Source organism: Sander lucioperca, chromosome 20 (assembly GCF_008315115.2).
Source record: "Sander lucioperca isolate FBNREF2018 chromosome 20, SLUC_FBN_1.2, whole genome shotgun sequence".
Taxonomy (NCBI): Eukaryota; Metazoa; Chordata; class Actinopteri; order Perciformes; family Percidae; genus Sander; species Sander lucioperca.
In genome coordinates, this window is record NC_050192.1 from 10,468,640 (window position 1) to 10,483,445 (window position 14,806).

The following is a 14,806-nucleotide window of genomic DNA, read 5'->3' on the forward strand; positions in this document are numbered from 1 at the left end:
TATATGTTAAAGAACTTGAGTCAAAGTATGTTTCCCTGGGGTCCATGTTTTGTCTATGGTGTGGGACACCCATAGCTTTTATAAATCATTACCATTGACAGATGTGTGTTAAACTTGCATATTTTAGTACAATTTTAAAGTTTGGAAGTTTTAGAAATACAAAGGATTTCTGGATATAATACATCTTTTATTTGAAGGCATTCATATCTTCTCTTTCAAAAAAGGTATGGATGTTTGCATCCCTTTTTCACAGCCAATGTAGACAAAAACGATGCTGAAACGTTTCATTGACACATTAGAAAAGAAAATTTAAACCAAGCATAAGATTTGAAAATGAACATGTCTTTCTTACCACCCATCATCCCTCTATCTATAGTGTATGTAGCTGTCTCTGATGCCCTCTCAACTCCCCTCCGCCATTTCCTCTAAAGCTGTATGACCTGATGATTTGCAGTAAGCTCCAAAACTATCTAATGGACAATCCAGTCAAAGTGCTTTTCTAACCATTTAGTTGTGCAAGTCCTCAACTGATAGTGACCCCCTCTCACACACACACGGCCACCACAGCTTATCTATCAGGTGAAGGGTAATAATGAGGCAGGGCGAGGCATGGAAGTGACCAACAGTGACACTTGGTCGAGATAAAACCTGATGTGCCGGCCAAGTGTCGTCTTCTTTCTGAAAAGGAGTGTTGGCATAGATTTCATGTACAGAATAGACACATCAGTGGTCACAGACACACAAGGTACTGTATGCAGGCAAATGATAGCACAAGGTAAAGTAATGGATATATATTTTTAACAGGCAGTAACATGAAGGTGTGCACAAAATACGAAGACATTAATTTATTAAACACATAAATGTTTTTATGCAGAGTGTCAGACAAGTGTTTTGTGCCTCATGAGTAGCGACTGTCCGTCCAGCCAACCAGAATTAGACTGGATGGTAAAACAGGCATCATGGTGTTAATAATTTGAGCAGCTAAGCAAGCAGTCACTGTCCCCTCCAAGAACAGTGCTTAAATTAAATGTCAGCATCAGCAAGTGTCAACAGACTTGGAGTACGAGGCACGGGTGGAATGGATTAGGGAGCTGATTTGAATCTGACATAAGATAATGAAGACAGAAGTGAATTTATTTTTTCAGGCCAGGGCACCTTATCCTTGACAGACCAAAAAAAAGGGAAACACTCAGTCAGACCGTCAGTCAAGGGCATCTGAAATTTCATCCCTAACATTTACACTGTTTTTCTAACTTTATTTCATTTAAATGTTAAATCTATAAATAATTTAGTTGAAGATCTTGCCGCTTTCCTGATCAAATCCATTGACGCACTCGATTGATGTCACTTCTGCCAACCCGGATGTGCTGCTATATTTATGCCCTCCAGACATGTTATCCAAATAATGTTTGTCTTATTAGAAGCTAATATGACCAACCAGACACACTCAATAGAATCATGTGCTCTCCTTTATCAAACTAATCTGGTTTGATCTTCCACTAGCGTAACTCCTCCATTCACTCTGCCTTCAGTTACAATGTTTGCATCACAAACGTTTGATTTCTTATTCAGGAAAGAATACAAGCAAACATTTGGCATTTGTCATATCAGATATTTCTGTCCCATAATGACATTTCTCTCTTCCTCCTCTCTTTCAGGAAACTGTGCCTCACTTTGTCTTTATCTTCTCCTCCAAATGTTATTTCCCCAAATGCCACTCCTTCTTTTCATTATGTTCCATTGTGCCTTGCTCATTTTATATCCATTCAGCATTTAAGGGCAGTGAACAGGAAGCAGGCTTAAGGGTGTAGGAGAGTTGGGGGCTCCAGACAAAGGAATAACAAGATCTGCCCTGTGGGCCTCCTGCATACAATAATACAAACATAATGCATAGGGAGCAGATTGAGTGACTAGGTGACATAATGATATCATCTTAATAAGGCCCCAGCTCACCCACACACACGTATATGCACAAAAGGCCCTTGGTCCTTATTCCCTCTTCCTTCCACCCACACTATGATAGAGATCACTTTAATTAACCCTGCCTTACTCTGCAGCACGGATGGCTAAATTATGCAGAGTAGGGGTATTTTGTTTGTGTGTGTGTGTGTGTGTGTGTGTGTGTGTGTGTGTGTGTGTGTGTGTGTGTGTGTGTGTGTGCGCGCGCGCAGCTGGGACTGAGTACATCCCAGTTGTGTTAATTGAAACCCGTAACCCGTTTGGCTGACTGGGGAAGGAGGAATGCACGATTGACTCATTCATTCATTTACACACACACAAACACACACTACTTTATTATTCACACCTACATACACACACTCTCAAATACACACACACTAGAGGAAAGGTATTATTGAATAGAGACTGTGGGTTATCCCTTCTCACACAGGCCTCTATGATGCCCTACTATACTCTCCCTCCTCCTAACATTCATCATATGTATGTGTGGGCTGAATAGAGCACATAAGGGTAATAAGATATTCTCTGTTTATCCACATGAAACCAGAATAGATGGAGGGGAATATAGAAAATGACACCAACACAGTGATCTATGGTTTTTCTGATTGGTTGTGTTAGAAATCTGCACAAATGAATACACTCTGCAAATGGCTTTTGTTCTGAAAAGTTATTTGCATAAATACATGTGTGTCTGTTTTTCAGGTACCTGATAATGCAGTAATGGCCTTGGTTCCCAAGCAAGTTACAGCCTACAATTCAGTAAACAACTCCACCGTGTCTCGAACTTCTGCAAGTAAATATGGTAAGCCGACACGTTTCTGTACAAGTTTCAGTTGTATCTGTGTCAGAGAGACACTTTCCCAACATACCTAAGACCAGGCACACCGGTAGAAACTACATATATGATCCTTATACAGTAAACAAAAATACACTTACAAAATATTTAAAGTAATTTCAGTCAATCAAATCACAGTAATACAAATATAAAATATATGTCTATAAAATACCTATTATTAGAAAAAGTATGGGGGAGGTGAAAACTATCTGATCCCGCAGCAGTGGATGCTCCCACCATCTGTTGATGAGCATCCACTGGACCCTACATGACAACACTGACAGACAGAGAAAGACAAGACACACTTTTAGAGAGGTTGAAAGGATTTCTAAAACATAACAAGAGACCAAATAGACTTTTCATCTGTTGTTCTGGCCTCTCGAGACTCCAAAGTGTGTCCTTCCGTGTGCCAGTGTTTTTTCCGCCTGTCCATCTGCTCCACGTCTCCTTGAACCTAAGAAACCATCAAGTTAGATGCTGATCAAAGGGCCAGCCTCACTAGCCACAAACACTTCAGACACATCAAATGTGGTGCCACATTATTAGCATCGCCTCATCTCCATACGCTCTCACCTCGCTTCTGCGGCTCCAAATTTGACCAGATAGGACAAGGTGAGTGGTGCAACAGAAAAGGGAGGGTGGAGGCCCGGAATATCTCTCTCCACGATTTTTTTTTTTTTCTTCAAATGCAAGTGTGATCCCTTTACAACTGATGTGGTACTTGAGAGTGACTTTGAACTCTCTGTGCGTACAAAGGCCAGATAGGGAAGAAAAAGAGAAGGCTGAATTTAATGTAGCTGCTGAAAAAGGGGAGGAAGAGTGGAGCAGGAGAGAAAGTTGTGGAGAAAGTACAGATATTAAGACAAACACTGTAACATGTTGAGTCAGACAGTGAGGAGAAACCTATGTGTCTTTGATGTAATGTTTGCATCAAAGAAACCCCAGACAAATAACACCTCCTTTGTGTAAAGCTGGAATAAAATAGACAGAATAGAATCCAACCAGAAATATCTATCCTGTGTATCCCTGACTCTGCATCACCCTCGGCTTTCTAACATCTTGAATAAATCATTAAAACAAAATGAATGTACTACCCTACTCCTATACCTTTTTTATGAAGAGCCAGCTCACATCCTCTTGCATCCACACCACCTCAAAAACAGCACAATTGGTGTCACACATGTCCAGTGTCCCTGAAAAATTAGTCAGGTAGTACAAGTCAGGTAATACAAGTAACACAAGTCCTGCAGAGAATATTTGACAGGTTTTAACAAAATAACAAAGCTACAATTAAATGTTGCTAACTGAAGTGCCCTATAGGCAAGGCAAGGCAGCTGTTTGTGTACAGCGCATTTCAGCAACAGGGCAAATCAAAGTGCTTTACATAAAACATCAAAGAGCAGTTAAAAACAATAAAACAATATGAGAATAAAAGTTACAGTGCAGTATAAGAAATGAACAATTATTTAAAGAAAGGCAGCATCAAAAAGAAAGGTCTGTTTTTAATCAATTCTTTGAGGGACAGGAAGCAAGTGCAAAGACTTCCGAACTGGGGTGATGTGATCCACTTTCTTGGTCTTAGTGAGGACTCGAGCAGCAGCGTTCTGAATAAGCTGCAGCTGTCTGATTGATTTTTTAGGGAGACCTGTAAAGACACCGTTACAGTAGTCAAGTCTACTGAAGATAAAAGCATTGACAAGTTTTTCCAAATTCTGCTGAGACATAAGTCATTTAACCCTTGATATATTCTTAAGGTGATAATAGGCTGACTTTGTAATTGTCTTAATGTGGCTGTTGAAATTCAGGTCTGAGTCCATGACTACACCAAGATTTCTGGCTTTGTCTGTTGTTTTTAACATTGTTGTTTGAAGCTGAGCGCTCACTTTTAATCGTTCCTCTTTTGCTCCAAAAACAACCACCTCAGTTTTTTCTTCATTTAATTTAGGAAAGTTTGGTACATCCAGTTGTTAATTTGTTCAATGCACTTACTCAGTTTTTGTATTGGACTATAGTCCCCTGGCGATAAAGTTATGTAAATATGTGTGTCGTCCGCATAACTATGGTAACTTATTTTGTTGTTTTCCATAATCTGAGCCAGTGGAAGCATGTAGATGTTAAACAGAATGGAGCCTTGGGGAACTCCATACGTCTATTAGGAGAGATGAGCATTTTCAGTTGATGATACTGTAATTAAATTACATTCGACATACAGGCATACACACACATTCTCTGTATCTGATATATCCAGCTGTCTCTTTTTCCCTGAACTTTCTCTCCCCCATACACTCCTCCCACTTTTCTCTCTAGACAGATTGATTTCTGTCACGGTGAAAAACACTTTTTTTTACTCCTCTCTCCAAACCGCACCCACTGATCAATTTTTTCACACTGTGTAAACATTCATTGAGCCATGTGTTTGGAAATGTCATCGCCACTCCGGCCATTGGGTGGGCTATACATATTTCATCTCGTCTGACACCTGCTCGTTTTTGTCAGCCGCCAATACCATGTCTTGTCCCTGTGAGAAGAAGCCATGACAAATTAACCATGTACACTTTCTAAAAGTTTCATATGCAATCTCCCAGACCTGTAAATTGGAAGCCACAAGCCAAACAACTATTCTGTTGCTGACATGCAGGTTATGGCTTTCCTTGCCTGTTTGGCGAAGCGACAGATTTGTATTTTCTTTTCTTCTTGTTTACCTCACACTCTGCCTTGGTTAAGGTTTAAATGTGTCTTGTTTCTTCTCAGTGTCCTTCTCTTTCTGATGATCTTATCTTTCTGATGCAGGCAAAACAACAAAATCTAGCTTTTAATTTAGCATACAATTTACACACCTTTATAGGTGTACATAAATGATGACATACATTCACGTTATACTGTATATTGTAGTAAGATGTTACAAACCAATAGAAGCTTAACTGATGCTCAAAGGAAAAACATATGATTGGACATTGTGGTTGTCTGATCAGTTATGTCAGTACTAATGAACTAATGCAAGTTGTTCTTCACAGAGAACATGATCAAGTACACTGGAAGCCCCGATAGCCTGCGTTCCCGTACTCCTATGATCACTCCTGACTTGGAGAGTGGGGTCAAGGTTTGGCACCTAGTGAAGAACCATGAGCATGGAGACCAGAAGGAGGGCGACCGCGGAAGCAAGATGGTCTCTGAGATCTACCTGACACGACTTCTGGCTACCAAGGTGAGCCAGAAAATATATCTCGTCATGTTGTAATTTATTTCTCATGCTACAGTCACTCTTTATTTGAATCAGTTACATTTTGTGTATGATTTAAAAGCAAAAGAAAAAAGTTCAACTCTATGTCCCAACAGTTCTATTTTTTTAACTACTGTATATGGAAATGATTTGTCTTGAAGCAGTTCAGCAGGTAAAAGGTCACCATGACCTTAACCCTTTGTTACCATGACTCAGAAAACACTCACTTTATTTAAATATTCATATTTACTTTGGATGAGTCATTTCAGTGGGAACGATTATTCAAATGTATTCCTCTATCCCCTCAGGTGAGAAAGAGAAAATAGATATTTCTGTTTGTTTTCTCTTTTCATTGCTGTTGCATTGACGTGGCAGCATATCAAAAAGGGTAAAAAGGAAAAGATCCATGAAGGTGGCCAAGGAGTTTCTGTAATAAAAAAATTATCAGGCAAAAATAGAAATGGCTATAAAATGAGTCTCTTTGAATATGCCTTCTGACAATGGCCTCCAGGAAAAAAAAAGCAGTTAATTTGGTTTGGAGGGAAATGTGACTTTGATCTAAATCACATTCTCCCTCTTTTTTTTGCATCGAGACATTCATTATATCAGACACAGACAGAGACATAGAGAAGGTAAAACCTAAAGAGAGGCTACGATCTGAAAATGGTCAGACTGTAATGTTTTGATTCAGGAACATTTAGTATGTTTTTGATCCCCTGCCTGCCTTTGTTTAGCAATTCACATAGAGAACATCAACTCAGTTCTGTGTATGTGATGTAAATTTGCAGTGGCAGGAGTCTGAAACGGAGTGCCTTACACACACACACACACACACACACACACACACACACACACACACACGAGATGTTCACAAGTCATTTTTTGCAAGTCCAAATCAAGTCTCAAGTCTTTGAGCTTGAGTCCAAGTCAAGTCTCAAGTCTTTTGCCACAAGTCCAAGTCAAGTCTCAAGTCTCTGGCCATCCGATCTGTCACTGTATTGTTAAATCTTATGAATTCAAAGCATGTCCTGTAGCTGTCACATCATATGGATACAACTATAAAGATACAATTTGCATGTTCCCAGCATTAGCACAATACTTTGCAATGGTTAGCTTGTTACTTGTGATGATGTGTGCTAAATGTAATGTCTCTTTCACTCAAAAAATGTCGAAGTGGAAATCAAGAGAAAAGTGGCAGCGCCACACCAGTTACAGAACAACATGCATCTCAGTGTCAGTCCAAATTACGCACAATAAGCAGTTTGAACTCACTGATGTAATGCCATTTATTTTTTAAGTGTTCGTACGCTCAGTGAAACTGAGTCCAGTGCAAGGGAGATCCAACTCAGAGGAGAGGTTAGTGAGGCCAGCGTCTCCACGGCAGGTGACAGTGCGCACGGATCCGCTGTGCCACGCATGGATGAAATAATGAAATAGTAAATAGGACTACAGTAACAGAAATATGTGCAGAATTAAGACAGTCAAGACGGCCCAGTGTTTGGTGGACCGGGTACACCTTGTTCAGTTAATAGCCTACAAATCATCCACGGGATCAATTACGCATCACATGAGTTTGCCCACCCGACACAGCGTTTGTTCCTGGGGAGATGGATCCGTGCGTCCCACCTCCTGTGCGCCATGGATTTCTTAGCCTCAGCGACTACTAACTATAAAATACTATTTGCCTGTTCCCAACATTAGCACAACACTTTGCGATGGTTAGCTTGTTACCTGTGACGATATATGCTAAATGTAACGTCTCTTTCACATTAGTGTGTGAGTGACTGACCTATTTGGATGCGTTTTTGGATGCCTGATGAAGTCCGTCGTTGTTGATCCGGCATCATTTATCTTGGTGCCACACACCTTGCATGTAGCTGTTCGCTTACTGCCACTGTTTACTAAGTTATTGAAAGCAAAACTAATGACAAAAGGCACAACTCCAGGAGGACTTGGTGTCGCCATCGGCAATGCATTTTTTGATATGTGTGCGCACATAGGCGCATGCGTTATGTTGCACATTATGGCAAAGGGCAGGGGACATACAGCTCATCATACGTTTCCCCGTATATGCGCCAATAAAAGAAAATAGAAATACATTAATACATTTAGATTTAAAAAGCAATAATTGTATGAAAACAGGTTGTTGACAAGTCTCGAAGCTCGAGTCCGAGTCAAGTCTGAAGTCTTTTGGGTCGAGTCCGAGTCAAGTCTGAAGTCAGCTGTTTGTGCGACTTAAGTGCGACTCGAGTCCGAGTCTCAGACTCGAGTCCCCATCTCTGACACACACACACACACACACACACACACACACACACACACACACACACCCTATGAATGTACCGAACTAAGAAAAGTGCATTTGATTTCCTATGACTTCAAATTTTATTTTTAAGAGGAAGAATGTGTTATTTCTTCTTAAAGAAAAGTGACATAGTCAGGGCGACCTCTAGCTCACCCAGTAAGAGTGGGCACCCCATGTAGGCTGAGGCCTTTGCAGCGGCCCAGGTTTGAATCCGACCTGTGGCCCTTTGCTGTGTGTCATCCCCATCTCTCTCCCACCTTTCCTGTCTATCCACTGTCATTCTGAAATAACAAATTGTGACAAACAATTGAACACTTACCTCTGTTTATACTTTGGAGAACTAATGCATGTGCAGATTGGTGGGTAGATGAGCAAAATCAGGTGATCAATTAAAGCAGATGACTGAGACAGTGACAATAACAGGGCAAGAGAGGTATGAGAGTGTCTGTGAAACAGGACACAATAAGCAACATTTCAAATAAACTAATAAACAAACAAGCTGGAGACAGCAGAATAGAAAAAAAAATGTCACCATGACACATACTGTATATAGCCCTCCACACTTATGACGCACGTCAGCTCTCGGCCTTTGTGAGCCGCTCTATTGAGTGCTTCCTGGTGGTTTCTGACTGCAGACAACACATCGTCTTTCCAGATGTATTGTTTTTGTGAAATAACCAGTTTATCTTGGTCGGCCATCTCTCCATGTGAGAAATGATTGGGCAGACAGGCAGTGTAATTGACTGCGTTTGGCTTTCACCTTGCCAATAAATACCTCTCCCTGGCAACGCCACTGACGTCTCTCGTATTAGCTCCATCAGTGTCACTCTGACTGAGTGTGGGTACAGGGTCTGTTCATGTGTGTGGAGGGGCACTGGGAAGGATTGCATTTTCTTTCCTCACTTGTAGACTCAAGAGTGTGTCTGTCCATCTCACCCTCATGCGTCACCTTCCCTCATCTCTCTGTTTCTGCTCCAGCGCTATCCCCAACGTTTTGATTGTTTGCTTTCCTCTCATTTCAATGTGGAGGCAGATGGCATCAAAACATTCAGATGACACATTGTGTTTAGAGCGCGGTCTAATAACAGGGTAGATGGTCGTGGGTGGGGGATGTGTTGGCAGTTTCAGCTCCACCAGGGAACAAGAGACTCCTGTGATGATGACAGTGTTGATGCACAAGTCCCCCTTGAGATAGAGGATGACGTAAAATGTCCCAACCTCAGCAATTTCAGGCACACACACAGATTTTTGTTAACTGCACCCATAAATGCATACACACACAAAATGTTAGGTCTTCCCTCACCAGCTAATGCAGACTGTCACTTGGAAGACATGTGGGCTTGATTTAGAGATGTGTAATTCCATCTTCATAGAAGAACGATAAGCTGTCGGGAATGTGGGCCACATTAGAATTATGACTGTGATTTTCGGACTAACAGGATTCTCGCTTCCCACTCTTTTCTACCTCTCCTGACTCTGTGATTCGGTCACCAACTCCAACCCAAATTGGATTTTTATTTGCCAGTGCCTGTACACACCTCATCTGCCACAGTCAATGGCCTCTTTTCCTTATAGGAAACCTCTGTCGTTTCATTTCCATCCCCCACTCTCGCCTTTTCCTGTGCATCCCATCAGCTCATTCTTTACAAGAGGATTAGATTCTCTCACTCTCTGTCTCTCCTTTCTGTTCTCCTCCTCCTCCTCCTTAAAGTCGCCAACATTAAATCAAATTAGGGTCAATGGTGCAGTGTGGGAGCTAATCCGGCAGCACAAAGAGGCTTAGGAGATGCGCCTCCTGTTCCCAGATATTATTAAACGTCAGCTGTGAAATAACAATTTCCCCATCAAAGCTGCAAGCAGATTTAGGGGTCAGGTCTGTGAGATAGGAGTCACACACATAAACACTGCAGCCTGGCTGACACAACTCATGAACTCACACAGGAAAACTATACACAAGTTTTTACCAATCTGCCTTTCAACTTTAGGCATTGGTATGTTGCAAAAAGTGACAAGCTCATTCACTGGTTCTGTGGGTCCGGTTCAATATAGATACTGGCTTAACATACTGAAATTATAGACTCACAAAGACTGGAGCTTTTTATAGTACTGTATATTTTCATATTCTATATAAAGTCACTATTATTGGTTTTGTTATTTCTGTAATTTAATGAAAAAAATATCTTCATATAATCTGTTTTCCATGTCTCCTGTCCCTCCTCTGTAGGGTACATTACAGAAGTTTGTGGATGACCTGTTTGAGACCATCTTCAGCACGGCCCATCGAGGCAGTGCCCTGCCACTGGCCATCAAATACATGTTTGACTTCCTGGATGAGCAGGCTGACAAACACAACATCCACGACCCGCATGTCCGACACACATGGAAAAGCAACTGGTGAGTTGAGCAGTTTTAGCATACCTGCAATCACAGAAATGTGCATACACACAAACACATAGTGGGCTTTGGTCAGCAGCCCTTAGGAAACTGGTGAGGCAGTTCCTTGGATCTTTTACAGAAACAAAATTGATTTATTATTTGTATACCAGCGTGCTGCCTTTGGCTCCATTTGTGACCTTTTCTTTCTGCACTGTAATTTAATGCAGTACATTTTGGCACATTTCACATGGCATTGCCCTGGTATTGCCCTGTGTCAGTGCCAAGCTTCACCACACGCCTCTTCCCTTCCTAATATCCATTAACCACAGGGGCGTGTAATCTTCATTAAAGCTAACCACGAGGGGCTAATCCAATTGGCTGCCAAGATTCTCCAACTATTATCATGAATAACTGGGCCAAAAAATGCCTGTCACTGTGAAAATCTCCATAGTGACATGGTACGCTCCCAGGTGAAGGAAGTACACCTCTAAATTAATATCTGCTGATTAATTTAGACCATACTGACCTCTGTGAGCCCACCTTAAGAGGTTGGTAGGGGTTAAATAACCAGCAGATCACCAGAATGTGGTGAGGTGAAAAATGAAAAGGTGAAGAAAGGAAAGTGATCTCAGTGGGAGTTAAATGCACACTAATATCTCATTAGCCTCCTGGCCTCTGCCAAGATCCCAGCATGCTTCACTCAGCCCAAGGCTCAGGGGAACCATGTAGATGGGAGGATAAAATGGATGTGCATAAAGGGAAAAATCAAGAGATGGAGGGAGGAATTGATAGGGAGAAGCTAAAGAAGGGGTTTACTTTACGGTCTGGTCCTAATTTTGGTTCTTTGCCTGTGATGTGTTTTTGGGCCATTTGCAGAGTGTGTTAAGTGTTTTCTGAGAGCGCAATGGGTCCCCTTTTACATTAGACTTTTAATGGAATGGGCTCTCCCCAGAGGGCTGTGAATGAATAGCAATTTATCATAACACACCATCACAAAAAGCCACTAAGATTGCACACAACAGTTTGTGCTGATACCACCATAGATGTCTTCTCTGTGTGGGATGTGCATACTGTATGCCTGTCTTTTCACTACTCAGTGTGTGTGCTTACCCGTAACCTTTAATCTCTCAAAAGAGTGCAATCTTGGCTACAACAAAAGCCTTAATTTTGTCTGATGGTTGAGAATAATAATGCCAGTGGCCCCTCCCATGCTGGGCCCCTGTCCCATTAAACCTACCAGGCCCATTGTCATCATACACACCATTAACTTCAACCTATCACAGCAGCCAGAGCCCCACTACTACCCCCACCTCCACTATAGGGTTTCCCCACCATCAGAGCTCCACTGTACATCCTCTGATGTAGCCCTTATGCTGGATTATCCCTCAACCTCAGGGTTTCATGTGACAAGTTTGTTTCTTATATCATTGCCATATTATATCTGTAGATGTAACCAGCAATTAGTTGTTTGCAGTATTATTAGAAGCTTTATAAAAGAGGTTTGATTTGCATAACCCATACTGAAATTAGATTGAGAACAGTTTTGTATGTGTAATATCTAATAACAATGTGTAGATGTATTCCGTTTCTATAACAGCTGATAGAAAATAGTTGTATTAGCAGGATTTTAGCAGGATTTTTTGCTTTCAGAGCACAGTGTCCACACACTCTTAAGACCTGAGAGAGACCACAAGATGGTTTCCAGGATTTATTCTAGCCCCGGAAATTATCTGTGACCCTTTACAATCCGGGTCATCGCTCACCGGCTAGTGATAGCAATAGCACTAACGCTACACCAGCCTATGCCCCTTGAATTTTATTCAAGCTACCTTGTTCATATCAAGGTTTTTGAAGCTGTTAAGGGTCTGTGATTTTTAGTTGTGGGAATTAAAATTCAGTTAAAATGTGACAGAGTTGTGTGACAGAGCTGTAATGTGTATCTGGATGTGTGTACAGTATGTGTGTGCATGCATGAGTCACTGGCTCCAAGAGCATCTCCAGATGGTATCTTTTGGATTAGCGGCAGGGTGTCAGCATCTCCTCTCATCCACACTTCTGTATTTGGTGTCTGTGTGTGTGTGTGTGTGTGTGTGTGTGTGTGTGTGTGAGAGAGTCTCTGTCTGCACCATGTTTGTCATGTTGGGATGCAACAGACAGAATTTTAAGTATTGTGCAAAACTGGCACACACACTCTGATTTTAATGACATTGCTAGGACGTATAGGGTTGATCTATCTGGAATCAGTAAAGTTGTACGGTGTCTAATTTACAGAAAATTTTAGATTCAGTTTTAGCCCTTTGTCCAGACATACAGCTTGTTCAGTAAAGGTCCACAACTTGCCATTCATATGAAAGGTTGGGCCTTTTCGCCCCTTTTTTATAACTTATGACCCGTTTGATGTAGACCCTTGTGTGAGGTATCATTGAACTCAGCAGAGAGTTCCTTATTCATTGGTGATGGTTTGGCCCGCCCCCCTATGATTTGGCCACGCCCCCTTTCACAGCTAATGAACTGTATGATGTAGAGTCTTGTGTGAGGTATCATTGAACTCAGCAGGGAGTTCCCTTTTCATTATTGACGATTTGCAGTGTCTGAGTGCCGCGCAAAACCACGGTCGCAAGGAGCGGCGTCCGCCAGTAACCCTGACGCACGCAGAGGCGCGAGGGCCCGTCCAACGCTGCTTGCAGCTTTAATTATTATTCCTCTAAGAAGACACAAGTCCAGTGCCAAACTTAATCAGTCCAATTCGTATACTAATAGTCCTGATGGTGGCCCTTCAGCAGCCATCTAAAATTCTAAACTTTAAAATGTCATAACAAATCAACCGTACATGCTACAATGTCGCAACGTATGTCAAACTGTAGTCCCAATAGAGAAGAAACTGTACTCTGCTTTTACCCAGTAGCAATTTTGAAGTCCATCACTACTTTCAGCAAAAACTGCAAAACTTCTTAAACCTTTCTCCTCCCACATTTCTGTTTCAGTTGACACCAAATTTTGGGAACTGCATCTCATGAATACATTTCTAACTGTTTTAGCCGTTGAAGCTAGAAATGTCATCACCTGGCCAATAGCTCACTGAAATAAACACTTGCCTTCAGACCCGAAGGTTGTGAGTTTAAGCCCCAAGAGTTACAAGGTTACCATCTTATACCTAATCAGCCATTGCGCTTTGGACACCTTCCCTGCATGTTTTAGATGTTTCTGAGTATCAACACACCTGTCTGAAATGAACTAAGCTCATTAGTTTGTGTCCTAGGTTAACATGCCACTGTGTACTGTGCTGTAGCTCAACAAGGTTGATAGTGGTTTTCAGAGTGAGAGATTTAGAGTTTCAATCCCCTACACACCACTCATCAACCCTCACTTAACGCCTGTTCCTTGGGCATAATTAACGCGATGAGCAGGAATGTTTGGCAAAAACGCTCATGTATTTTCCATTTTTCTCCTCTTCCTCTTCTCCATTCACCGCTTTTTCCTTTTCCTCCTTAAAATGCTCGGCCCCGAACCATCGCAGCTGTAATTTTAAACCTTAAAAGGTCAGGCTTGGTCAGTCCCCTGCTTGTGCTGTAATGCCTCGAATTGGATGCCCTGGATCACAACATCTGTGACCAAAGCAACTTCATTAGGCCCATGTGCAGGAATAGGACGACATCCCACAACTGCAGATTCAGAGGCTTACTGGCTCTGTTTGCCAGAATTGCCAATCAGTGCAAACTGCAAGAGACAGACATGCTACTAAAGGAATGCACGGAGACTTTGTTGGTGTGGATGTACTTGTGTGTTCCTTTTGTTGTTGTCATTTGCAGTATAGTGCCTGTCAGAATATTAAGAACTAGGCCTGGTTAGCAAGTAAATACAGTTTACGGTTGTTTTGCTGCTTGACAATTAGAATGTTTTTTCAATCCTGGTTGGTAAGCTTTCCTTCTTTGGTGAAGATTAGTGTTTAGAGTTTTAAATTAGAGTTGATTTAAAATAGGCTGTACACTCTGTAGTATCACATTAGTACTTACACACTTTATCACTTTTTGACGTTTTATACTATGACTTTTTTCGACATACTATACTATGACTATTACTTTTTTATCACTTTATTCTACATACTATACTA

The 14,806-nt window shown here is 41.5% G+C and overlaps 1 protein-coding gene across 3 annotated transcripts in view; it reads left to right on the forward strand.

Annotated features, from left to right (window-relative positions):
• Positions 1–14,806, forward strand: part of plxna4 (plexin A4) — a 252,928-nt gene that overhangs the window by 213,549 nt on the left and 24,573 nt on the right. For all 3 annotated transcript variants that reach the window (XM_035996329.1, XM_031313676.2, XM_035996330.1), the window contains exons 27-29: positions 2,662–2,761; positions 5,809–5,999; positions 10,544–10,713. In XM_035996329.1, coding sequence (XP_035852222.1) covers positions 2,662–2,761; positions 5,809–5,999; positions 10,544–10,713 — 461 coding nt within the window. The remainder of the gene's footprint in view (positions 1–2,661; positions 2,762–5,808; positions 6,000–10,543; positions 10,714–14,806) is intronic.